Source organism: Leopardus geoffroyi, chromosome C1 (genome assembly GCF_018350155.1).
Source record: "Leopardus geoffroyi isolate Oge1 chromosome C1, O.geoffroyi_Oge1_pat1.0, whole genome shotgun sequence".
Taxonomy (NCBI): domain Eukaryota; kingdom Metazoa; phylum Chordata; class Mammalia; order Carnivora; family Felidae; genus Leopardus; species Leopardus geoffroyi.
In genome coordinates, this window is record NC_059328.1 from 36,919,383 (window position 1) to 36,946,707 (window position 27,325).

A 27,325-nucleotide genomic window follows, 5' to 3' on the forward strand; every position below is an offset into this window, starting at 1 on the left:
CCTCCATTCACTTCCCCCATCGGCCTACCCCTTCATCCTTCCCTCCACCCACTAAACATTTTGGATGCTTCCCACAGTATACTCAGGGTAAACAATCAGAAATGGTCACTGCCTGCATGGAGCTTTTGTTCTACCAGCAAAGAGACATCAAATGCATAATTACACAAAAACTCTTGTTAGAAGTGCAATAATGCAGAATCAATGCTTTATTTAGAAACTTTTTAGTGTTTATTTAAAAAACATTTAATGTTTATTTTCGAGAGAGAGAGAGAGAGCATGAGCAGGGGAGGGGCAGAGAGAGAGGGAGACACAGAATTTGAAGGAGGCCCCAGGCTCCGAGCTGTTAGCAGAGAGCTCAATACGGGGCTTGAACTCATGAACTGTGACACCATGACCTGAGCTGAAGTTGGACACTTAACTGGCTAAGCCACCCAGGCGCCCCATTTTAATGTTTATTTTTGAGAGAGGGGGGAGGGGGAGAGAGAGAGAGAGAGAGAGAGAGAGAGAGAATGAGTGGGAGAGGGGCAGAGAGTGGGAGACACAGAATCCGAGGCAGGCCCCAGGCTGTCAGCACAGAGCTCAACACAGGGCTCGAACTCACAAACCGTGAGATCATGACTTGAGCCGAAGTCAGATGCTTAACTGGCTGAGCCACCCAGGTGCCCCTCTTATTTATTTTATGAGAGTAAACCAAGTGGGACCTGTTCTGGCCTGTGTGTGTGTGTGTGTGTGTGTGTGTGTGCGTGCACCTGTATGAATGCTTCCTGCAGGAATTGACATTTAAGCCAAGAACTGCATTGTCACACAAGCCAAAGAATGACCGTATTTCAAGAAGTATGGGGCTGAGGGCTTCAAATGCTGCTGATTCAACATCAAAGAGATGGTTAGGATGATTTGGGCATAAGCCAAGATGGGTTGGGCACAGGAGAGCAAATGGTGAAGTAAAGGCAGCAAGGTGCAGAGGACTTGAGAAGCTTAGGTGGGAAGGGGAGGAAAGACATAAGAGCAGCAGCTGTGAAGGCTATAAATCAGAGAGACTCTTTTTTTTTAAAGATGGGAGAGACTTAAGCATGTTAAATTCTGCTAGGAAGGAGCCAGCAGAGACACATAGAGATAAAGGTGGGAATGGAGGGCTCAACCTGGCCATCATTTGTCCATTTAAGAAGTATTACCAAGCACCTACCCTGTGCCAGGCACTTTGAAAAGGGCTGACAAGGTCCTTGCTTTCATGGAACTTACTTTCTATGGAGGAAGGCAAGGAATAAGTAAACAAGATAATTTCAGCTAATGGTAAGTGCAATGAAGAAATAAAATGGGGTGATATGCTAATGAAGGGGTGCAACTTTAGAAAGGGTGATGTAGGGGTGCCTGGGTGGCTCAGTCGGTTGGGCGTCCGACTTCGGCTCAGGTCACGATCTCACGGTCCGTGAGTTCGAGCCCCGCGTCGGGCTCTGGGCTGATGGCTCAGAGCCTGGAGCCTGCTTCCGATTCTGTGTCTCCCTCTCTCTCTACCCCTCCCCCATTCATGCTCTGTCTCTCTCTGTCTCAAAAATAAAATAAACGTTAAAAAAAAATTTAAAAAAAAAAAAAAGAAAGGGTGATGTAGCAAGGTTCAGGGTGCTGTAAAGGAGTGCAGGTGTCGGATGGCCTGGGGGAGCTGAGCCATCTGCAGAGCCAGAGTTCAGTGAGGGAAGCCTAGTTATGGGGGAAGGAAATGGTCAGAAAAAAGGAGGAAGGACACGGGGAGTTTGCCAATGAACGGGGCTAGTTCCAGAGACCCGTTGGAGCAGACGCAGAGTGTCAGAGGGCGGATGACCTTGGGGTTACCTTTTGGGTCGTGACAGGTCAGTTGCAAACTGCACATCTGGCTCTGGGCAGCCCCCAGGTGCTCAGACTCAACATTACTAACCACAAACCCATCTCCTTCCCGCCAATCCTTTTTTATTTTTTTAATGTTTATTTTTGAGAGAGAGGGGCAGAGATGGGGGACAGAGGATCCTGAAGCGGGCTCCACGCAGACAGCAGTGAGCCTGACACATCACAGCAATGCAAGTGTGATGCCTGGTGTTGGAGGGAGCCTGACATGGGGCTGGGGATCAGGACCTGAGCCAAAGTTGGTTGCTCAACGTACTGAGCCACCCAGGCACCCCCCTGCTCTCCCCCTACCCCCACCTCCCCATGCCAATTCTGCTTCTAACTTCCTGGTCTTGAGGGTGGAGCTATCATTCTCCTAATCCCAAGGACTGGCAGCCTCAGTTGTGATGGATTGCTCCTGTCTCCCCTCTGAGACAGGACTGGGCCAAAACATCCAAGAAGAGCCAAAGGGCTCCCAAACCAATCCTTCCTGCTCTGGGGCCCCATATCTTCCCATCGTTTGCACCTCCTTGCCTCTCAATCCTCCTCTCCACTGCTTCCTTTGCCTGTAGGGAGCTCCTGGAACAAAGAGAAGATGGGAGATGAGTCCAGGAGGGAGAACCAATTGCCTGGGGAGGCTGGAATCACAAGGAATGTGGCCTTGTGTTGGAGTCAGCAGTAAGGGCCCAGCTAGGGGAACAGAGGCAGAGGTGAGGCTACACCTGCCAGCCTCTGTCCTCACTTTCTTGCACCATCTCCCCTCAGGCTGATGCCTTTGGAGCCCTGCCTGCTCCCCCAGGGTTCCTCCTTTCTTCTCCGCCTGCTCCCCAGACACCCTCCAGAGTGAACCTGCTCAGTCCACTTCTATGTAGCCTGTGAACCACTTTAAGGAGGGTTGGCGGTTATCCTGGAAGCAGCAGGAAATCTCAGAGGCAACTCCATTAAGAACTGGCCTGGGTTAGACGATGGTTTTGGTGCCATGTTTGAGAGGTGGGATGGGGGAGAAGGATGTGAGGACATCTGACCAGAGTCTGGTCACCTGCCGACCTGCACGCTTGGGCTCCTCTCCAGGCTTGTCTCTGCCAAGGCCTATTCCTCTGTGTTGCCTGAGGCACAAGGGCTCTTGTCCCCAGGACAAAAGGTGGTGTAAGAACTAGGTGGGAGGAGTTTGAATTCTACCACCTGTAGGGCCCGGTGTGGCCCCTGCCCCCTGCCCCCTGTGGCCTCAGATGTGGGAGGGCGCTCTAGCATTTAGCTGGAGAATAAGCAGCTGGTGTTCTTGAGGAGGCAGTTGCTGTATCCACACAGGTTCCACGATGCCCGGGGTAGCTTGGCTGTTTTACTCCATGCTGGTGCTGCTCCTGCTGGCCCTGCTGGGGGCTGCTCTGTTCTTCTGGCAGCATACTCCAGCAAGGAACAAGATCCCCAGGGCACAGAGGCGTAGAGTGGTAGCTTTGCAGCAGATGGAGGCACTGGCAAAGCGTCTCCGGCAGCAGGTGGGTGGATATCTATACGTGAGGCCCCCAGCCCTCCATCCCAATAGGTGGATTCCACCTCAGGACCCTTACTCTGTCTCTTTCAGAAGACAAGGAGCCTGGGGCAATGGGGGAGAGAGGACAGTCCCCCACCCCTAGCTCTTCCCATGCTGGCTTTTTGTACTGCTGTCAGTTCCTACTCCATCCATGTCCTTTGAGCCCACTGAGGTCGGGGGCAGTGTGTTTTCATTGTTCTCCCAGTGCCCACACAAGACTCAGTAACATGGTGGGTGTTCTCTTGAGCTATTTGTTGAAATAAGATAAACTGATGGAAGCAGTTGGAGGCAGGAGGTCTCCTTCAGATCTCTTCCAGCCCCTGAGTACCCCCAAGCCCCACTGACACAGGAACCCTGGTCTACATAGTCTCTCTCCCATCCCCACCCCACTGAGTTCTGCAGATGTTTGACAGCACCTGATAGATGCAAAGCGCAGGGTGGTCATTGGAGATGGGATCCTCCCAGGAAGTCATGTGTCTTTTTTTTTTTTTTTACAGTCTATTTCTTTGTTTGTTTTGAGAAAGAGACAGACAGCAGGAGTGGGGGAGGGGCAGAGAGCAAGGGAATGAGAGAGAATCCCAAGCAGGCTCCGCACTGCCAGCACAGAGCCTGATGCAGGGCTCGAACTCACAGAACTGTGAGATCATGACCTGAGCTGAAACCAAGAGTTGGATGCCTAACTGAGCCACCCAGTTGCCCCAAAGCTATGTGTCTTAAAAGGGGCTTTTGACAGCTTAGGTGGGGACATTTCAAGGCACTGGTGCAGTTGTTGTCCCTGGGTGAAGGGACTGAGATATGGGTGTTGGAGCAGAACCTGCCTAGGGTGGAAGAGAGCAGGGTGGGAAGGAGAGGCCGCTGACCTTGCACTGTTCCTGGGCTCTGCTGTGGGGCCTGGAGGATGTGACAGCCCCTTTCTGGGCTCCCCAACTACCCTACAAGGGGTGGTATCTTAGGGTCCCCAACTTTGGTTGATGGTGGCTGACTCTCTGGGAGCCCCGGGAGTGGGGGTTGTGGATAGTGCCTGAGGTGCCGTCCCCATGCTCTGGAGTTCCTGAGTGTCCTCTGCCGTCCCCTAGATGGTGATTGATGGTCCCAAGGGGCAGCTTCTCTGCCCGAGCTGCTGCAGTTCCTGAGAATGTGTATTAATATTAATTGGGGCTAATTAGTTGGATAAATCAATCTGCCCCCAGAGAGTAGCTGCCCCTCCCTGGTTGATGAGGAGGAAATCTGGGCTAATGGGGTTGCTGTGGTGAATCAGCATGATGGAGAGGATTCCTGTGTGTGTGTGTGTGTGTGTGTGTGTGTGCACCATCAGTGTGTGGTGGTGGGTTTGGGTTCCTTTATTGCACACACCAGAGCCTGCTTATGTGTGTCTCCTGCTGTGGTTTTATTGTGTACTGGTCAAGTGTATGCTTGGCTGTGTTGCTCCTTGTGTTTGGTTATGTGCTTGTGCTGTGTGTGCCTGGCTGGGTGTGTATGAGTCGTGTTACTGGTTGGAGCATATACATCTAGATATATGTGGCTGGTTTGGTTCTGAATGTTTGGTTGGGCATGTACATGGGTGTATGATGTGTGAGGACACCTGGTTCTGTGTGCGTCTGGGCATCTGGTTGGTATACAGGTGGGCATCTGGGATATGGGGCTACTGGGCCGGGTACCCGGGGGTGTGTGTGTCTGGTTGGCTGGAGGAGTGGAAGGGGTGTGGGGTGAGATCACCCATGGTGTCTCCAGCTTCCCCCCGAGGCTACAGGCCTCTTGGCTCACAGTACCTTATTCTCTCCCCAGCAAAGCAAACCCAGGGATACCCTCAAGGCCTCAGGCATCCAGTTTTATGTCCCAGGGAGGTGGGAGGCTGAAACATAATAGGTCGCACCCTGGCAGGGTTCAAACTAATGCAATTCAGTTCAGCTTAGCAAAATTTTACAGAGGGCTCCTCTGGGTCTTGCCTTTTGCTGGACCCTGGGGACAGATTCATAATAAAGATGAATCTGACATCTGACTTAGACGTGCCTTAAGGATGCTCCTGGTCTGAGTGTGGTGAAGGCCAGATGCCTGTGGAGCTGTGGGACTCGGCAGGAAGGGCTTTGCACCATCTGGACAGGGCTGGGTGGGGAAGGCTTCCCAGAGAGGTGGTGTTGGAGCTGAGCCTTACAGAATGTGTAGGAGTTTTCCAAAAGCAGGAAGGACGAGGAAAGGCAGTACCAGAGAGAGAAAAGCCTGAGAGAAGACAGTGTTCGTGTAGACCACAGAGAAAAAATACTCCTAGTCAGCTGGAGTAGACAAGCTGCCCATGGCTGCTGGCTGCTGGCTGCTGGCTGCTGGCTAGGAAGTTCTGGTCACCTCAGGGGGAAACCCTCAGGCACCCTAAGGGCTGAGGGTTTTTATGATATTAAACATACTTAACAACCATTTGGAAATATTAATACTATATCAATTTACTAACAACTTTATATTTTCTTTGATTTTCAAACCACAATAGGAGGCAGCAGCAGTTAAGTGTGGAGAAGGCCAGATGTCCATGGAGCTGTGTGACCTGGCAAGAGGGGGATTTGTTCTAAACCAAAGCATATGTTAAAACAACTTGAAAATGATATAAGTTAAGACTCAGTTCTTTCATCAAATTATCCTAATAATTTCCAAGTAAATTGTTAATTTTTAGAGAACTGTGGGGATCTTTTGATGTAGCTATCATCTTTGGAAGATGTCCCTATCTTTCAAAGCTCTCCCAATAAACTGAGAGTCGTTAGGTGATTTGTAGTCTCCTTAAGCAGATACTATCCATCAACATCAACAATGTTCCTTGGTGTGTACACTTCAAATAATTCCTCTGTGCCTTAACATACTCATCTCCACAATGGGGTGATGATTATAGTTATAGTACTCAAGCAAGTTCATAAGTGTTTACAGTGGCACCTGGCACACGGGTTTTTAGAGAGATAAAACTCACACAAGAGCCCAGGATGGGCAGAGAAAGAGGGAGACAGAGGATCCGAAGGGGGCTCTGAGCTGACAGCAGAGAGCCTGATGCGGGGCTCGAACTCACGAACTGTGAGATCATGACCTGAGCTGAAGCTGGAGGCTTAACCGACTGAGCCACTCAAGCACCCCTAACAAGCGCCATATAAATGAAAGCTCTCACTTGAGTAATAATAAAACTAATGTCCTTGCTGAGTGGGCGTTTAGTGAGTTTCAGTGAATTTGTTCTGTTAGGTGGAAGTGGCACTCAACCAAGTTGGTGAACATGTTGCTGGACCCTTGAGAGCCCCACCCATCCCACCAAGTCATTGGAGCGTCTGCCATACTGGCAGAAGAGCAGTCCCAGCAGCCACCTCCAGTGGCCCCCATTAGTGCCCTCTGCCTGCTCTTCGCACCTCTCCCCAGCTCCCTGAGAGGCTGCCATTTTTACAAGTGGCCATGTGGGGACAACTGCAGGGGAGCACTAGCCTCATGGGTCCAGATGGACATCGGGCACTTGCCGACCAGGGTGCCACCAAGGGGGCCACCTCTCCAGGTAGATATGTAGGAGTCAGGATGGGCATGCAGTTTTGGCGGGTGCCTGTGGGTCAGTGTGTGCTGCGATGGTCCTCGGCAGGCCCTACTGGGGCTCCTTAGGGCTGGGGGCCGCAGGGCAAGGGATGAGCACAGTCCTTGAGGGAATCAGAGACTATGCCTAGAGGGTCACTGCTGGGCTGGGCATTAACCTTTTACCTGCTGTGCTGTGAAGAGAAGGTGGAATCCCATGGCAGGGGCTAGGGCAGCTGGGGGTGGTGGAGTACTCATGGGAGTGGCTTTTTGCTAAGTGACTCAGGAGGATTTCAGTATTTCAGCCACAGTGCGGCTGTAGAGGTGCATTCTAGCCAAATGCCCACCCTATTCTAGAGGCATCCCGGTCTGGGCCCTTCTGAAGGTCTTTGTGGCACGCAGGCAGGGAATTCCAAGCTGAGGCACAAGATGACAAAGTGGCACAGTGAGTGGAGGGAATGCGCAGTGTGGCTAGAGCAGCAGAATACAGAAGTAGGGCAGGGAAACAGGAGGCTGGTGAAATGGGCCTACAGGGATCCAGGCAGGGAAAGGGCCTTGTACAGTGCCTGGCACCCAGGAGGTGCTTCATCATAAAAGCTTCCCTCCCCAGGAGCCATTAGAGGGTGGTGTAGACCTTAAGTCTCTCCACTTTTATGACTTTGGGCCACAGAATTAACCTCTCTGTGTTGCCCTTGTTGGTGAAGTAGAAATATTGATAATGAAAGCACCTATCCAAGGGATTTTGTGAGGATTTAATGAAATGGTGCAAGCAAAGTGCTTAACATGGTTGCCAGCCACACAGTAAGCAGTCAGTACACGTGAATCTTGGTTTGTAACACACATTATACATTTATGGTGAAAGCCCTGTAAACCGTACTGAGGAGAATGGTTTTACAACTTTATACTGAGGGCAATTGGGACCTATGGTGTCACAGCATCTGAAAAGGATCACCTAGGCTGTAGTGAAGTGGTTGAGCTGGAGGGGTAAAGGCTAGAGTCAGGGAGGCCAGTGAGGAGGCTGTTGAGAAAACTGAGAGACAGAGAAAGTTCTAGGCAAGGAGTCTGGTGAGTCAGAGGTGGGAGATATGAAGGAGGCAGAACCACCTATCGGCAGTACTTGTGGGTAAGAGAATGGTCACTGGGGCCAGACTGGTGTGGATCCAGGCTCTGCCACTTATGGCTTATGTGTCCTTGGCAAGTAGCTCTGTGCCTCAGTGTCTTTTCTACTGTAAAATGAAAAAATAATATGCCCTCCCTCCTTGGGTTGTTATAAGGAGCGACATGAGCTATTATATGTAAAATGCTTGGAATTTGGCCTAGAACATATTAAGTGTAATAACACATCTTCCATGTGATTGAAATTAGCTATTATGACTATCATCAGAACTGGGATGTGAGGGAGTGACCCAGGATGATTCTGAGGACTATTGCTCTGACATGAGCATCATCACTTGGGAATTTCATGATGAACAGATTTGGTATTAAAACAATGAATCCTGGGGTGCCTGTGGATATGTGGGTCAGTAAATGGGTCTGAGGCATGGCAGGAAATAGGCCTGGGCTGTAGTCACAGGGTAATCGGGGCATCCTTGGGACACATCTGGCTGCTGAAGTCACCCAGGGAGGGTGGGTAGGTAGGGAGAGAGGAGGCCAAGTCCTGAGGAGCACCAACATTTATTTACAGGAGGGAAGAGGGGCAGAGGGGACTGAGAAGGAGCCACCCAGGGGCAGGAGGAACCCAGGAGAGTTGAGGGCACAGAGAATTTCCAGAAGGAAAGTGCCTAAGAGTCAGATGCTACTGAGGAGAGTAAGATGGGGACTAAGAAGAAACCAAGAGATTTAACAACCAAGAAGCCTTGAGCACTAACCTCTGGGGAAATCCCCTTGTCTGCCACCTCCCCTCTCCAGGACCAAGAAAGGCCCACTGTGCTGTCTTCCCACCCAGCCCCCACTCCAGCTTGTAGGCATCAGGGTCTCAGCTGGGGCCCAGGAGGACAAAGAAAGACTATTTCACCTTCCTGAGTGCCTGCTGTGCGCTAGGTCCTTGTCTTATCACACTTGCCTCTGATAAGAGTCCTGAGGGGCTGGTGTCACTCCTCCCCTCATACTCTGAGGGGAGTAGCTGGGTAAATCATGATTGGCTTCTAGTCCTTTCTTCTTTGGAAAGACCTGGGCCGTGGGAGGGGAAGGGATCAACCCTGGGTTACCCAGCTGAACAGTCCTGTGTGTGGTCAAGGCTGGGTGCCAGATCTCCTGACACTCATGCTGGATCTTGCCCTTTCCCAGGTCAGATCACCAGAAGTGGGAGGGATGGATAGGAAGGAAAGGTGGGATGCCAGGGTGCCCCGTGAAGGCAAACCATACAGAGATGAGCCTCAGTTCCATAACCCCTGAGTTCCAAAACGTGCATATAGAGTCACTCTCACTGCACTTGTGCCCCTTTTGGGTAGCAAGATGAGGGGGCAGGCTCTCCTCTGTGCCAGGCCTCAGGATGGGCACTGGAGAGGCAGAGGCAGAGGAAACATCTGTGCCCTGTAGGGCTTTCATGCCAACCTGGAGACAGATCAAGAAATGTTCTTCATGCTAAAGGAGAAGCACAGGAGCATGTGCTGAACACATGGCTGTGTGTGCAACTGTGTATCCAGTGGAGTGTGGGGATGTGATGCTGAGTGTGTAGGAGTGCACTGGAGTGGATCAGTCATTGACCTCTGTCCTCCCATCTCCACAGGAGCCATCCCTGGACCCCAAGCCCATCCTGGAGCTGCCCCTGGAGACACTGGTCCAGAAGCTGCAGGATGAAGAACTCAGTGTGGAGAGCGTCCTGTGTAGCTACTTAGAGGAGGTGGGGGTCTGGGTCAGGAGTGGGGTGGGGGCTAGCACCTGTTGTTGTCCTACTCAGAGGAGGTGGATGTCCGGTGTAACATCGTGGTGCTGCAGCTAGCTTGGGAAGGGGTGCATGCCACTGTCATCTGCCATTTCTATCCTGCTCTGAGTTGGGGTGGTGGGAGGGGCTGGTGTGACTGAGTGTCCCATCCCTGGCCTCACCCTGAGCCCTTTATCTGGTCTCCCTCAATGTTGCTCAGGCACTGAAGGTACACCAGGAGGTGAATTGCCTGACGGATTTCCTGGGTGAGTGTGAGGAGCAACTACAGGCATTGAAGAAGCTTAGGAAGACTGAGAGAGGCCTTCTTTATGGGGTCCCTGTCAGCCTCAAGGACCCCTATGACTGCAAGGTGAGCCGGGAGGTGTACGTTCACATGTGTACATGTCTGTGTGTGTGCCCATATGCCACTGAGCCTGTGAGCATCTGACTGTGTGACATTGGGCAAGCTACTTAATCAAGGATGCAGAACTAGAAAGTGGCCAGTTAGGATCTGAACCCAGCTCTTGCCCACCATATTCTTCTGCTACTTGCGAGCTCTCCTAAGGGTACAGCGTGCATGTCTGAGGCCATGACAACATGTGTGAGTGGGAGCAAAGGAGGAGAGTCTGTCCATTGGATGGTTGCATCCTGGCCCCTATGGGCTGGAGTTAATGTCACTTTCTTGCAGGGCCATGATTCTACATGTGGTCTGACCCAGTTCCTGGAGAAGCCAGCAGCCAAGGATGGGGTCATTGTGCAAGTGCTCAAGGCTCAAGGAGCTATTCCCTTTGTTAAGACCAACATCCCTCAGACACTGTACAGGTCTCTGAAGTGTGTAGGCAGGGGCTGGGTTTGGGGCTGGGCTCAGGACTGACAGCAACACAAAATCCCAATTCAGAGAAGAAGGTGAGGTGGGGGCCAGTCAAGCAGATCTCGAGGATCAAGGTTCTTGGGCAAGTCTTTTCTGCCCTCTGAGCCTCAGCTTCCTCATCTTATAATGTCTGGGTGGACTCCATAGTCTCTACAGGCCCTCAGACTCTGAGGTTCTGAAGAGTTTCATCTCTGTGTTTATCCCAGTTTCTCTAATTGTTTTTCTTATCCCCTGTTCTCTCTCCTCTCCCTCAGCACTTAGTGTACCTACTTTTGTGAGGAACCTGCTCCCAATTCTGACAGCAGGGCTGTGGGCTCCTGTCCTTAAGTTAGGAGTTGTGGTTGGTGTCCACTCTTGGTCTTTCCTGTGGCAGTAGGCCCTCACCTCAGCTGTAAGGGAGACTGGGAGACTCAGCCCCAGGGAGGAGTTTGGGAGCCAAAGAAGCCCTGGGGTTGATTCCTGGGGGGATCAGTCTCTACATGGGGGGGGGGTGTCTCCCCAGTTAAACTTTCACCTCTCAGCCCCTTTTCTTCTGCTTCCCTCAGTTTTGATTGCAGCAACCCCATCTATGGACAGACTCTGAACCCTCTGAACTTAAAGAAGACACCAGGGGGCTCCTCAGGGGGTGAGGGAGCCCTGCTGGCAAAAGGAGGTTCCATCCTGGGCATGGGTACTGACACTGCTGGCAGCATCCGCGTACCAGCCAGCTTTTGTGGTATCTGTGGCCTCAGGACCACAGGATACCGCCTCAGGTACTTGGTGCTGGGGGGTGGGGGGGAGGGGTAGACTCAGCCCAATGTAGGGGAACAGAGGTGTGGGGGGAGTAGTGCCAAGCAGGCCCCTCAACTCTTATTCACTTAGCTCAGTACTAGTGAAAGTGGCTAAAGACAGGAGGGCTTCAAATAACTCCTGCTTCAGCCCCAGATAAACACACCATGTTTGGTACAGGTGGCAGAATAGACCTTCCACTCACTCACTAATTCATTTGTTCATTAATTCATTCATCTTTACATCTATCCATCTACCTCCCTGTTCCCTTAGTCATTCATTGATCCAACCGTTTTTCCATCTATCCATCCTTTGTCCATTCATCCACCTATGCAGTCATCATCCCATCAATCAATTTCACTATTCACCCACCATTTAATTTATCTAACAAGTATATTGAGTGTTTCTTCCGTCACTGACACTGTACTAGTTATTTGGGCTATATCAGTAAGCAAAAGGACACCTATCTCAGCCCTTGAAAATCATATATACATCCTTCCTTCCATTTGTTCATCTATCCATCCATCCATCTATCCATCCATCCATTTATCTCCCCATCTATCCACTCATCTAGCTATCTGTTTATCCATCCATATCTGCCTCTGTTCATTCATCTACGTGTCTCAGCCCCACCATGAGCACCTACACTGTGGTGGCCCCTGTACTGGGGACACAGAACACTCTCAGACCCAGTCCCTGTCCCCCTCCCCCACTGCTGTGCTCTTAAACATGCAGATGGATTAGTCAGAAAGTGATTGGAGCTCTAAGAGAGTGTCAAAGCTTGTCAGAACTCACAAGATGAAGCTGACATTTTCTTCAGCAGAGATTTATTAAAAGCCTAGACTTTAAATTTTCAGAGGCAGGGCAAGGGAAAGGAAGGCTTCCTGGAGGAGGCAGAATCTGAGCTTGGTTTTAAAGGATGGACATGCAGGGATGGTGTAGAACCTAGAAGGCTGTAAACTGTGAACAGCCTACTTTGCCTGGAGTAATATGTGTGTGTCGAAGGGCAAGAATGGGGAAGCTGTGAGTTGATACTCCAGAGCCTTGAAGTCAGTCAAAAAGATCAGACTTAATGCTGTGGGCAGCAGGGTCATGGGAGGGTTGAAGCAGCTCATCTTCCTGGGTGTTGGGCCCTGGGGGAGTGCTTGGCTGGGTGCTAAGGCCTGGACACTCAGGCCCTTCCCTTCAAGTGCTGAGGTGAACTCTGGGTGGGGGTTTTGCAGCTTCTCTGGAGTTTCCAGTGCTGTCAAAGGCAAGAAATCAGGTAAGCTCCTGTCTGTGCTTGTGTCCATACCCATTCAAAGATACACTTGCCAGCCTTCCTCCCAAGGACATTTCACTCAGCCCCTATCTGAGACAGATTAGCCCCACTAATGATAAAGAATGGATCCCACCAGGCCTCCCCTAGTCCAATGAGAAGTGCTTCCTACTATCTAGCTTTAATCTTTCCTACTGGTCTTTAGATGTTTGGCCCCAGATGAGATTCTTCTTTCAGGCATCAGAGCTACTTTGGCTGGTGTGCCAACACTACCTGTCCTCAACCCCTGGCCCAGGTTGGCCCCAGGGCCCTTTAACCCTGATCACGGTCCTGAGCTCCACCCTCTGAGGCCAGGCAGTAGGGGTCCCCAGAGCAGAAAGGGTGAGAGGAATCTGCCTCTTCTGTGTTCAGTGACTACAGTGGCTGGCCCCATGGCCCGGGATGTGGAGAGCCTGGCTCTGTGTCTGCGAGCCCTGCTAAGTGAAGACATGCACCGACTGGACCCTACTGTGCCTTTTATGCCCTTCAGGGAGGAGGTGAGCTGGGTTGGGGAACAGGCCACCTCTCCCCTCCCCCATTCCTCATTGACCTGTCTACCATCTGACCATCTTCTGTGGAGACCTCCTTTCCCAGCCCATGGTACAGTGACCAAGAAGTCTCTATGCTCAGTCATGTTTACATCCTACCCCTGCTCGACACCAGCTGCTTTGGCCTCTCAGCTACTTGGAGTCATAGCCAATACTGCCCCCAGAGAGGGACTTCATCATCACATACCCAACACACACAGACATACACTCAGCAGATATGGTTTAGAGAGTCTGGTATCTGGTTAAACGAGGCTGGTAGTCCCCTAGGTAACCTTAGCCAAGTCACATCTCTTCTCTAGGCCCCAGTCTCCTCAGTGGTATAATAAAGAGGTTGCACCTGAAGATTTCTCCAGGCTGGCAGCCTTCATTTATTCAGTAGTTCATTCAACAAAATTTATTGGTACCTATTATGTTCAGGCTCTTTGTAGTTCATCCTAATATTCACTATATAGAATGAGCATTGTGCTTCTCAATTTATGGGCGAGGAAACTGAGGGGAAATGAAATAACTTGCCTATGATCACATAGATAGTAACTGGAAGAGGTAAGCTTTGACCCCAGCCCTGTCTGCCCCAGAACCCTCTCCATAGGGAGAGTCTCTGTCTACCATTCATTCAATGTCTACTCATCTGATTCCCTACTCACATCCTCGTATAATTAACCTGTGATCATTTTCTGTCATCTATTATTTGTCTCTACTGATCTTTCCATCTCCATTGTCTCCTGGCTGTTTTTTTTAGCTTAAAGATCTTTGTGTCTATTCATCTACTTACTTAACTGCCCACCCATTCAATTCCAATCATCCATTCTCCCACCCACCCATCTATCCATTCAACCCTCTGCCCACCCACCCATTCACCATCTCATACATACACCCTCCCACTCATTCATGAATCTATCTACCATCTATCTACCTATCCACTCCATCCACCCAATCATCATGTCCTCATCCATTTGTTCTTCCAGGAGTTTCTCCAGAGGACCTGGAGCCTGCAAAGTATGTAGAGAGTCTCCAGGGAGCTCTTGGGGAGCCTCTGTAGATTCCCCTGGGTTGAAAACAGCTGTGTTCCAAGGTCCCAGCCTACAAGTCTTAAGTCTTAAAGAGGTGTAGTCTCTCCTGAGAGCCCCACCCAGCCCCTCTTGCCCCCAGGTATACTCCAGTAACCAGCGCCTTCGAATTGGCTTCTGTGAAACAGATGGCTTCACCCAGCCATCTCCTAGCATGGCCAGGGCTGTGAGGCTCACCTCCAGGCTGCTCCAGGATGCGGGACATCAGGTAGGCTTGCTTACCCCTGGATGGGGAAGGAAGCCAGACTGGCGAGGAGACTGGGCTGGGCCATTCTTGGAGAGAAAGGAAGTTATATCTGAGTTTGAGCTGCTAACATCACTGTGTTTCCCCTAGGCTTCCTGGAAAAGACTGATGGGTGCAGGTGGGGGCAGGGTGGGCCCCACCCTGTGAGGAAGGCATCAAGATTTTGCATCCTCCCCCTTCAGTGGTGGGGACCAGGGATTCATTTCTATAATTCCTATAGATTTGGTTTCTCCATCAAATGGCTGTAAGGAGAACTATGTCCCCAAAATCATTTCCCTCCCCAGCCCCTGCCTCCCTCCAATGTCTTGTCCTGGTCCTGTCTCCCCTTTGAGAACTGCTGGTTGGTCACATGTGTACTATGTGGTCTTGGGCCAGTCTCTTAACCACCTGGAGCCTCAGTTTTCTACCACATAGGGCAGCTGTGCAGATTAAATGAGCTCACATATGTGAAGCACTCAGCATGGGGCAGGATCCCAGTGAAGCAGGCAGGGCTGCCTGAATGCCATGGCATCTCTGTGTAGGGTGAAGGGCTGGGCATGGCAGCAGAGGGGTTGGAGTGGATGGAGATGAGCGGCAATTTGGTATCCTCTCTTTAAATCCTGAAGGATGCAAAGAGAATACCAGGCAGGGTGGGAGGAGCCCCAGGCCCTGACTCAGCCTCTGTCTCTCAGGTCATCCCCTTCTCCATCCCCCATATAAAGTATGCTGTCAAACACCTGTTCGAGGGGGGTCTGTTTGCTGATGGAGGGGCCACCCTTCTGGAGAAGCTGTATGTTTGTCAGGATTCTGACATGGGGCATGGTGAAAACAGGGTTGGGGGTGGGGCTGGCAGCAACCTGTGCCTTAGGAAGGGACTGCAGGCCTGGGTTGGTGGGGTGCCTCTGGTTAATTGTGTGACCTTAAATGGCAAGTCAGCTGTTTGGGCTCCATCTTCATCATGCATGGTTCCAGGGTGGTGGTGGTGGAAACAGAAGAGTTTCTTTGGGTCTGACCTCCTTCCATGGCCTGTCTCTGGAATGGGAGCTGGGTGGGTACGGGAGCCAGTCAATGGCTGAAAGGCTGTAACTGACTAGATATGTGTCTGTGGTTCCTCAGTGAGGGGGACATTGTGGACCCCTGCATAAAGGGAATGGTCAACTGGCTCCGCCTGCCAGACCTACTCAAGCGTTTCTTGGCCTGGATCCTGAAGTACACAGTGAGTATGGGACCAAGGTGGGGAGGCATTCAGGAGGGGAGGAGCCCAGGGAGGAGAAGGACTTAGAGAAGAGGATGGGGCCCAGAGAGTAGTGGGGGCTTAGAGAAGAGGAACCAAAAGGGCTGATGGGGACCAAAAGAGAGGGGTGCTTTCAGAGAGAGGAGTGCATCTCAAAAAGAGGAAGGCTTTTCAGAGAGGGAGTGGGGGCCAAGAGGGGGCTCAGGGCTTGTGGAGGAGTAGAAGCTTCCATGACAGTGTGCTGAGCAGAGTTGCTCTTCTTGGACCCCCATCCTGGGAAGGCTGGTGTTGCCCTGTGGTTTCTGAATGGGTTTCTTCCTCTAGGAACCCCGAGCTAGCCAGACTTGTGAAGAGATTCGTGGAGTGGGGTGAGTGCTAGTCTCCTCGGATCAAGCTCACAAGCATCTTCCATGGGGTAGGGGAGTTGAGTGAGGGTCATGTGGCTAGAGTTGGCATCCACTGAGGGTGAGGGCTATTTAGACTTTGGGATCTAATTAGGTTTTTGGGTCATGTCTGCCACTAGTTAAATTTAGACTTTTGAGTGGGGTTGGGATTGGGGCTACTTTGGGCCTGAGGTTTGATTTGGAGTTAAGCTCTGAGTTCTGGCTAGAATTAGCTTAGGGTAAAAGTTGGGCCTAATCTGAGGTTGGGTTTGGGCTGGGGTTGGGGTTAAGGTTGGAAATGGTCAGCCTGAGGGCTGACTGGGGGGCCTCACAGGTTAGGGGAAGAACCCGTGGTTCTGGGGGGAGGCTGTGAGTCTCTGTGGCTGGTGACGGTGGCAGGGGGAGGGCATCAACCAGAGGGTGTGTACTCTTGGGAACGTTGGGTAGGCAAGGTATTTTGGACAGCAAATAAGACAAGGGTCATCCCAGCCCATCAGCTGATTTGTAGCCTGCACTGAGACTAGGCTCTAGCTCTTGGCTGTAATGTCCCCATTTTGTATAAAATCCCATGCTGACCTTTGGAATTCTGAATCTTCCTTATTCCCCCAGGACTCCCAAGAAACTGTGGGAGCAGCACGCAGCAGTGCAGGTGATGCGTGCCTGAAGAGACAAGGGACTGCTGGAACAGGGGCAGCAGAGGCCTGGGTGGTGACAGGAGTAGCCAGACAGGGAGTAGAGCTCTGTCCCAGCCTGCAGGGGAGGCCCGGCTAAACTCAAATGGGGAGGCTTGGTGACCCAGGAGGTTAATTTAGTCCATTTCCTTGGGGGCCAGGATGATATGTTGTTCCCAAATGACTGCAGCTTGAGATTCCCCTTGCCATCCCTTTACCTCGGCCCCTGGGAAGGCCCTGACCCTCCCCAGATAGCTTAGTCTGTATCTTACAGCCTGGGGATTCTTCCTGATCTTTAACAGGACTTGGCCTGGCAGCCCCTGACCTTGTCCTGCAAATAGTGACCTCTGCTGGTCTTGCCCCTCCCATATCCCACTATCCCTGCAGGAATATCAGCAAAAGTTCATAGCCAAGTGGAGGTCCCTGGACCTGGACGTGCTGCTGATGCCAGCTATGGACCCCGCCTTCCATATATGCTATTCTGAGATAGGAACAGGTGAGAGGACACCAGGTCTTAGTGGAGTTGAGACCCAGAGTCCAGGACTTCAGAGTCCTGCCACAGCCTCTGAGGCCTTGACCTCTGTCACCATTCAGTATTTAAAGCAATGTCTTAAATTGAGATAAAATTCAGATGACAAAAATTTACTATTTTACAGTGTACAATTCAGTGGTTTTTAGTATATTTAGTGTGTGGTGCAAACACCACCACTATCTAATTCCATTTCCATTACCCTGAAAGGAAACCCTGTACCTGTTAGCAGACACTCCCAAGTTTTCCCATTACCTTTTATTTATTTGTATTTTTCATTTTTTTTAAGTTTATTTATTTTACCTTTTGAGAGAGAGAGAGAGAGAGAGAGAGCGCGTGAGCACATGCATGTGGGGGAGGGGCAGAGAGGGAGAGAGAAAAATCTGCGCTATCAGCACAGAGCCAAATGCAGAGCCAGACACAAGGGCTCAAACTAAGGAAGAAACCATGAGATCATGACCTGAGCCAAAACCAAGAGTTCAGATGCTTAACCCACTGAGCCACCCAGGTGCCCCTCCCATTCAAATTTTTTTAAACATTTTTTTTTTTAGTTTATCTATTTATTTTGAGAGAGAGAGTGCAAGCAAGGGAAGGTCAGAGAGAGAGGGAGAGCAAAAATCCCAAGCCGGCTGCATGCTGTCAGCCCGACTCGGGGCTCAATCTCAGGAACTGAAACATGAAATCGTGTCCTGAGCCGAAATCAAGCGTCGGACGCTCAACTGACTGAGCCATCCGGGCACCCCTGAAATACAATTTACATGCAATGAAACTCACCGATTTTCAGAGTGTAATTTGATAAATTTTAACAAATAAATATAGCTGTATAACCACCACCATGATAAAAGTATAGAATATTTTGGGGCGCCTGGGTGGCTCAGTCAGTTAAGTGTCCGACTTCAGCTCAGGTCGTGATCTTACCATTTGGGAGTTCGAGCCCTGCGTCGGGCTCTGTGTTGACAGCTCAGAGCCTGGAGCCTGCTTTGGATTCTGTATCTCCCTCTTTCTCTGCCCCTCCCCTGCCCGTGCTCTGTCTCTCTCAAAAATAAATAAACATTAAAAAAAAAATAAAAAAAAAATAGAATGTTTTCATCACCCACCAAATCTCCCTGATGTCCCTTTGCAGTTCACTCTACCCTTACATCCTGCAACCACTGATCCGCTGTCACTATAATTTTGCCTTTTCTAGGATTTCACATAAATGGAATCCGAAGGAATAAGGCTTTTCTGTCTGGCTTCTTTCACTTAGCATATCCATTCACTCGTAACATGCTTTCTGCTGCCTCACTTCAAAAGGTGGCTTTGGCCTAGCCCCCCTGAGATGCAGCCTCAGCACAGGGCAGTGTCTGAGACATTGCTGGGGCCCCTGCCCAGCACAGGTACAGGTCTCAGAGGTGTTCTCAGTGCAGAATGAAAACCCACCTCAAGCCTGGACTGCTCTGCCCCGGGTCCCCCCACAGTGGCTGCCCAAAGGCACATCCCATACCTGGCCCTGCACTGATGTCCTCTGTTGTCACCGCTGCCTCTTTGACAGTCACTCCCTACATGCAGGTGGCTGTTGCAGAGGGGAGCTGCCTTTTAACTCAGGGTGGCCCTGCACACCTGGGCCATCTTGGAGCCCAGTGTACTGCAGGCATGGGCTGACTCCTCTGTCACCCACCAGCTGTGTGGCCTGTGGAAAACCACCTAACCTGTCTACCCCCTCGGGTTCCACATTTGAACACAGGAAAGAGTACTCTCCACTTCCCAAGGGTGGAGAGGACTCAAGGAATCAGCAGTGGAAAGAGGCCAGCACGGGGCCTGGCACTGAGTAAGGCCTCCGCAGCCTCCGTTCTCTCTTTCCCTCCACCGCGGGGTGAGCGAGAGGCAGTTGTCAGGTGCACTCCCAGCGCTGCGCAAGCCCAGAGTGCTACAGTTCCAAGGAGGACCCTGAGGGGGCGCTCACCCAGCATTCTTCCCCACCTCAGTCTTGTCGGCTGATGATTTTCTGGGCTTGCCTGGACCTTCCTACAGATATTGCCTCCTACACGGGCCTGTACAACATCCTGAACTTCCCTGCTGGTGTTGTGCCGGTCACCACTGTGACGCCGCAGGACGAGGAGGAACTGGCCTTCTACACGGGATACTACGGAGATAGTACCGACAAAAATTTCCAGAGGGTCAGTTTCCCTCCCCATGCCTCTCCCCCAGGGGCACAAGCCAGGACTGATTCTTGCCTCAATCCCAGGCGGGCAAATTGGGGCAGGGTGGGGCCAGTCATTCCTAGTGTTTATCCTTTATCACTTCTGCTACAGTGTTATCTCATCTTGGAGGACACACCGTGTTATCTCCAAGTCCGCCTCTGTCCCTGTCGTGGGAGAATACTTAACAAAACCACTGGTCTTCTTGACACTTCCCTAGGAAAAGTCGATCCCAGAGGCAGGAAGAGGGGGGTAAATGTCCCTGGTGAGGAGCTTAGTATGTAACTGGATTGGACACTGCTCCTCTCTGAGCCTCAGTTTCTTTGCCAGGAAAATAGGAATTAAAATATCTGCTTTGCAGGTTTGTCCTAAAGTTTCCACTGAAAAACAGTGAAGCAATTAGCATAAGGCTTTGTATACAGGACGTGTACAATACATGCTACTATATCACTGATTCCGAGGTAGCTTCACAGAAGGAAATATTTCCATGGGCCTATTTAATGCACGGTCTAAAATGACAAGCCTGTCTTGGGTGACAGGGAGAAAGAGAGGGAGAGACAGACTGACTCTGAAAGGTATGCATGTGTCTGAGTCAGACATTAAGCAACTTACTTTTTTGGAAATTGATTTTATTGCTAGAGTTACCCAGTGGAACTGCTGACCTGAATTCTGAGAAAATAACAATAAGGATACTACCTAATGTGTCTTGAGCTCTTCCTCTGTTCCAGGAGCTGTTTAAGAAGTACTGTATATATAGTAAATCATTAAATCCCGTAACTGTCCCGTGAGGTTTTACAAATGAGGAAATGCAGGCACACACAGGTTAAGAGACTTGACCAGTGCCACACACAGCTGAAGTGGAGGAGCCAGGACTTGAAGCCAGTTGACCTGGCTCCAGAGCAAAGGCAAATAAGGGCTTTCATAAAACAATGAAAACACGTTTGAATTCCTATGTTTGAATTTCATGGCAGGACTTAGGATCAGTCCCCATGTTCCTAAGTCTGTGTTTGAGGCCCAAGTACCCCCTTCACTGCAGAAGTATGACTAGGCTCTAGATCAGGGATTTGCACATTTTTATTTCCTCTGCTGAGAACATTAGGTGGATACTCAGTTTTGTATTTTTTAAAAATTTTTAAATCTTTTTATTAAAAAAACTTAATGTTTATTTTTGAGAGAGAGAGAGAGAGAATTCAAGTGGGAGAGGGGTGGAGAGAGAGAGAGAGACACAGAATCTGAAGCAGGTGAGAGAGAGAGAGAGAGAGACAGAGAAAGAGAGAGAGAGAGAGAGAGAGAGAGAGAGAGAATTCAAGTGGGAGAGGGGTGGAGAGAGAGACACACACAGAATCTGAAGCAGGCTCCAGGCTCTGAACTGTCAGCACAGAGCCTGACGCAGGGCTTGAACTCACTAACCACAAGATCATCACCTGAGCTGAAGTTGGATGTTTAAGCAACTGAGCCACCCAGGTGGCCCCTTTAAAAAAAATTTTTTTTAGGGGCGCCTGGGTGGCGCAGTCGGTTAGGCGTCCGACTTCAGCCAGGTCACGATCTCGCGGTCCATGAGTTCGAGCCCCGCATCAGGCTCTGGGCTGATGGCTCAGAGCCTGGAGCCTGTTTCCGATTCTGTGTCTCCCTCTCTCTCTGCCCCTCCCCTGTTCATGCTCTGTCTCTCTCTGTCCCAAAAATGAATAAACGTTGAAAAAAAAATTAAAAAAAATTTTTTTTAATTAACAGTTTTATATTTTATGATTATAGTCAGTTCTGTGCATGGGGAGCAAGTTTTACATCTTAGCCCTGGCGAACTATAGACCGATACAGTCAGAATAGGTTTTCCAGGTTTCCCTAAGAGTTGAGGAAGCCTGGAACTCTGAGCTCCAGGGCATCTCTGCCTTAGTATAGACTGGTGATGAGATGTTTGGACTAATGCATATGGGTGGTAAGGAAGGCTGGGCGAGGGACCTGTGAGCAGAAAGCAGGCTCTAAGTCCACTGACCCTCTCTCTGAGCAGGCGATACAAGGATCTGTGGGACTTCCTGTGGCTGTGCAGTGCATTGCTCTTCCATGGGAAGAGGAGCTGTGTCTCCGGTTCATGAAAGAGGTGGAGACCTTGGCCAAGAACCACAGTGGACCCAAGTGACTGGCCACTCCTTCTCCTGGAGGCCTTCTTCATCCTCATCCAAGTCTGCTCCTGATGCCCCTTTTCATGAATACCATATCTGCCTCATGTCTCCTCCTCCCTGAGGCCCACCACATTCCTTTTCTTTGTCATTCCTCTGTGTGGGTCCTCAATACATGGACTCCTCACATTGGCCCAAGATGGGGCACAGGGTGAAAGGGCCCAATAAACATTTCTGACTGCTTGACCTTGTGATCTCTGGTCTAGGTGGGGCTCTAGCCTCCTGGTAGTCTTCTGCCTCCAGCTATTCTCCTCCAGCTCAGTCCCCCAGATGATATCCCAGAGTGCAGCAGAGGGGAAGGAGCCCCAAACAAAGAGGCTGGTGACCTGGGTTCAAGTCCTGGTTTTGCCACTGGCTTGCTGTGTGATGCTGGGCAAGTTGCTTCTCCTTTCTGGACTTCAGTTTTCTCATCTACAAATTGAAGGGGTTAGATGTGATGAGGTCCATGGTATACCTGTCAACTTGACTATTCTGTGAGTTGTGACTTCTAGGCACTTCCCTGATCTAGAACTTGCCATGGCTCCCATTGCTGTCTAGAGAAAGTTCCAAAGAGCAGGACCAAGGGAGTGAAACCCAGTCAGAACAGACCCAAGGTTGGGACCCAGACCCAGGCTCACAGTCCAGTGCTTAGCCTGCAAAGCTGCAAATTCTTGGCTTGACAGCCAGCAGCTCCCAAGATCCTCCACAGCCTCTTCTGCCAGGGCTCCACCACAGCACAGCCTCCCTCCCTTCCCTCAACCTGGAGCCTTCTTGCCACCACAAGCATGTTTTACACTTCTGCCTCTGTGCCTCTGTCATCCTGTTCCCACCACCCAACACGTTCACTGTCTTCTCTGTCCTTCAAACCCTGCATCAAATGCCACCTCCTTCAGGAAGTCTTCTTTGATCCCTCCAACTCCCTCCATGACCTTCCATTCATCTGAACTCTCTTGAGGTCCTCCTGCATTAAGACTTACCCTTTCTGTATCTCACTCCACCTTACTTCCAGTCCTACTTCCAGTCAGCCAGGCAAGCTAATGGACACATTCCTTCCTGTGCTTGATAGCACAGACTTTCTGAAGATAATACCTCAATGCAGAGGAATAGATTTCATCCATCCACCCATCTGCCTATATCAATCCATCCTACATTTGTTGAGTGCCTCCTCTGAACACAAATGATGGAATTTCAGGCAGAAAAAGACCCGAGTTTAACTAAGAAGGAATCACACCAGGGGCACTTGGGTGGTTCAGTTGGTTAAGCATCCGACTCTTGATTTTGGCCCAGGTTGTGATCTCACAGTTCCTGAATTTGAGCCCTGCACCGGGCTTTACACTGGCAGTGCAGAGCCTTCTTGGGATTCTCTCTCTCTCCCTCTCCCCCCCACCCGGCACCCCACGTGTGTGCTCCCCTCCCCAAAACAAATATTAAAAAATTTTTTTTTCAACGTTTATTTATTTTTGGGACAGAGAGAGACAGAGCATGAACGGGGGAGGGGCAGAGAGAGAGGGAGACACAGAATCGGAAACAGGCTCCAGGCTCTGAGCCATCAGCCCAGAGCCCGACGCGGGGCTCGAACTCACGGACCGCGAGATCGTGACCTGGCTGAAGTCAGACACTTAACCGACTGCGCCACCCAAGCGCCCCCCAAAACAAATATTTTAAAACAAATTAAAGAAAAGAAGGAACCACACTAGAAGGGAATCCCTGACTCTACCTATCACAGAAGGAACCATTTGGGATGTCCAGGTGCAGGTGAGACAGGGCTATTGCTGACCTCACTGTGGCCTCTACCTCTCTCCAGGCTCTATCAGAATCTGAGCCCTCTGCTGGAGAAGAAACCTCATGGTTTCTCCTCACACAAGGCTAGCAGGGCTCCTGCTTTGTTCTCTCTCCCCCATAGATGGGAGGTCTAAGAGGCTGGGAGAAAATGGGGGTGGAAGAGCAGAGAGGTTTTCTACCTCAAGTGCCTCCTGCCTCCTCTCTCACTCCCACTGGCTGCAACAGTTTGGGCACCAGGGGGCAGCATTGAGCTTCACACAGCCCAGACAGTAGTTGGCCTTCAGCTTTCAGATCCTCTGTCAGCAGGACTTTCCCAGTGTAAACTCCATTGCACAGATGGGAAAACTAGAGATGGGGAGACTGAGATAGGGGGACATAGGAATAAGCCGGTTGGTTTACACATTAGTAGATTATAAGAGATAGGGGGCAGAATTCTACTTTTGTCTGATATTAGCCTGGGGAAAGAGAGTGGCAGATACCTGGACAAGGGGCCAAGTAAATGGGAAGCCCATCCTAAGGCCAGATTTCCCTCCAGGCTGGGCTTTCTCTTGTTTCTCCTGAGCTGATAATTGGGTCAACAACTGCCTTCCTCCCCAGTTCCAGCTCCAGCTCCAGCACTGACCTGTAGCCTCTCACTACCTGCCAGCACCATTTTCAGCTGCCTGGTCTGTGTGACTGCGGGCAGGTCATTGGCTTCCTCGGCACCTTTTGCCATAGCAGCTGAGGCTGTGTCTGGTGCGGATGGGATGTCCAGGGACAGGACCTTGCCTTCCTTCTCCCCTTCCCTCTCCTGTTACACCCACTGTGGAATCCTTGATCTGGGTGCACATGTGCCCAACTTCTTCTCTGCCTCCTCTGCAGCCTTGGGCAAGCCTCCCAGCTTCTCTGAGCCTCAGTTTCTTTTGTGAGTTGGAAATGATTACAGCTGCAGGATGAGACCGATCCACAGTGGGTGAAGGCCGGGTGGGAGAGGACTTGGGGTCCCCTCCCCAGCCCAGGAGCCCCTGCTGGGGTGAGAGGCCACCTCAGGTCTGGTGTCAGGGTCCAGAATTCACCAGGAAGAGCGGGCTCCTCCTGGGGAAGCCTGAGAGCAACAGGGTGGTGGGTCACTCTGGGGGAGGAATTTACCTTCTACGTAGGAGAATTCTGGTGGGAGAGGGTGTCTACAAAGGCTGGCACTGAGGCCCCTGACTAGGACACTCTGGGAAGGGGGTGCCTTGAATTCTGGTCTTGTTTCTGCGCTGTGGGATACAGGTAAGAGCTATCCCCTTTCCGGGCCTCCGTTTGCACTGTGGCTGCACGGGGGAAGGGTGTCCGCGTGTCCCCAACCCCTCCCCCCCTTTTCATTTCCAAGACTCTGGCAGTCAGCCCCGCGTCGTCTCACCGGCCCAGGGGCGACCTGGGCCCCTCCACCTTACCCATGGCACTCCAGTTCCGTCATCCGCGCGGTCTCGGGTGGCCGGGGCGGACAGACCCCGGCGGAGGCCCCCTCCTCTGGCGTACCCCGGCCGACAGAGTCCGGCTCCCTCCCCGGCCGCTGCGCCGCCCGCCGCGCGCGCTCAGGCCGCCCCGCCCGCCGCGCCTCCCCGGGCGCCCGCATTAAAGCGCATATGCAAGCCATGAATTATCAACTGAAAGGAGTCAATTACCGGCTCTAAAAACGAGTGTCTGCGCCCGGAGCGCCCGGGGCCATCCGCCTATTTACGGAGCGATTTCCCCCGCCCGGCCTCGGGAGGGATAGACGGAGAGAGATGGAGCCCGAGACCGGGAGGGAGAGAGCCACGGGGAGAGAGACTGGGAGAAAGAGACGGCCAGAGACCCGCAGACACGGGGAGAGATAGAAACTGGGACAGGAAGGAGAGACAGGTCTAGAGAAACACGCAGAGACTCAGAGGAGGCAAAGGCAACTTGGGGAGGTGGGAGAGGAGCGTCGGGGGGGGGGGGGAGCCCCAGGACCTCAAAGGCCGTTTCCCCTCCCCCAGTCCTGTAGGGACCCTAGCCCTCCAGGGCTGGGGAAGGCTGGACTGTTGGGTGGAGCACTGGGGGAAAGATCTGGGGCTCAGGGAGTGACAGAGTGGGGAGCACTGTTCTGGCAGGAAACGGGGAGGTGGCTATGGCATTGTCCTGTGTGGAGGTGAATCTGACAGTGTGATCAGGAGAAGAGGGAGGAGGGGCCAGCAACAGGGACAAAGTGAGGATAGAACCCCAAGTGGGGGTGCCTGACAGCCCCAGCATTGAGAGAGAGGTGGTGAAACCAACCTGTCTGCCCCCCAGGCTCTCACCCAAGCTGCTCCCCTCCCTGGAAATGCTTTGCCTACTGGACTCCTACTCTTTGACTCCTGGGCTCTGCAGCCTCTGTGCCTTCCTTAATGTCAGTCAGCACATACCCCATTCTATTCCAAGATCCAGGCCTGACTTCTCCACCAGACAATGAGTGTGGCAGGGGCAGGGCCTCGCCCACCTAGGCCCTCTGGAGGGAGCTACAGCGAGCTACATAAGTATTTGTTGAATGAGTGAATGGAGGAGTGAGCTGGTCTAGAGGGGACCTTGGCTTGGACTGAGGCTGTGACCAAGGCCCAGAGTTTGCAGGACAAGGCTGAGTGCAAAGCACTCTGTACAGATCATGTGGAAGGCTTCAAGCCACCTTAGTGCTTGGGTGAAGTCACCCAACTGAGTGTAGCCCTTGCTATGCAGGGGATGGGGGTGAGCAAGGGAGGAGCAGGGGCAGCAAAGGTAGGGGTAATGGTGGGTGGGGTGGGGGAAGCTGAGCCCTAGCTCAGCAGCACCAGCAGGTTGCTGCCGGAGCCCCCAGGGCTTGTACTTCCAGATCCCTGGAATCTTAGGCCACTGCTGGAGGAGGTGGGGAATAGGGACCCCCCAGGAACTCTGAAGGAGGAGTGGGGGTCTAAAGTGGGACAGAGGGAAGAGGCTGGGCTTGGGTATCAAACAAAACCCTTCTCTTCTAGCTATGTGACCTGGGGCAAGCCCCTTAACTTCTCTGAGCCTCAGGGTCCTTAATCTAGAAAATGGGGACAATGCTATCCACTTTCTAAGAATGTTCTCACATGTGCATAGCACTTTCCCAAGAGGGAAAGTAAAGAGTGAGAACAGCTACTATTTATTGAGGCTTACAAGGTGCCAAGTGCTATGATTAGTGGATTATCCCTATCTGCCTCCCAACCACTTTCCCGTGTTGTGAAATCACTTTGCAGACAGGGAAACATGAAGAGGGGCTGGGACTGGGAAGTGGTAGCATCGAGGGTTGAAGCCAGGTCTGACTCCAGAGCTTCCTTAACCCCTGCACTACAGGACCTCCCAGGCTAGGCCCAGTGTGTCCCCTGCCCTTTTCCCTCGGCCCTTCCAGCCTGACTGAGCCCAGATCTACTGAAAGAGCTGCTGCACGGTGGGCAGGAGAGCTCAGGTCCAGCAGAGGTGGCCCCTGGGGTCCTGTTCCCACCATGGCGTGGGCTGGGCCGACGAGTCTGCGGCCCTACCATGCCATTATCAGGCAGCCAGAGGGGGTGTCTGCAAACACCAACGCTGGGGTTCCTGTGACCGCTCGCCTATTAGTGGCTGGTGGCTTCACAATGATTTATTGGGGCTTCTTCATTTCCCCTTGGTCTGCTATAAACATATTTATACCACCAGAGTGACCGATAAATTTCCCTTATGAATCCCGTTATCTCCCCCATTAACCATCCGTCACCTTTTATGCGGCCACAATGGGTAGGGCCAGGGCACAGGGGCTGGGTGGGAGGCCCGAGGCCAGCGCAGCCTGTGGGCCCAGTGAACTCTTCACCTCCCCCACTGTTCCCCAGACGGTGGCCGCTGCTGCCTTGGAGCTACCTCTAG

At 51.7% G+C, this 27,325-nt stretch overlaps 1 protein-coding gene across 1 annotated transcript; it reads left to right on the plus strand.

Moving 5' to 3' along the window:
- Window positions 1–3,170: 3,170 nt before the first annotated feature.
- Window positions 3,171–21,885, plus strand: LOC123596792 (vitamin D3 hydroxylase-associated protein-like). Its single transcript, XM_045475099.1, has 14 exons — window positions 3,171–3,350; window positions 9,636–9,749; window positions 9,991–10,140; window positions 10,459–10,592; window positions 11,187–11,393; window positions 12,633–12,673; window positions 13,079–13,203; window positions 14,404–14,642; window positions 15,661–15,760; window positions 16,103–16,146; window positions 16,771–16,810; window positions 17,220–17,328; window positions 19,372–19,517; window positions 21,544–21,885. The coding sequence occupies exons 1-14, from the start codon at window positions 3,171–3,173 to the stop codon at window positions 21,670–21,672; spliced, it is 1,758 nt and encodes a 585-aa protein (XP_045331055.1). The 3' UTR covers window positions 21,673–21,885.
- Window positions 21,886–27,325: the final 5,440 nt, after the last annotated feature.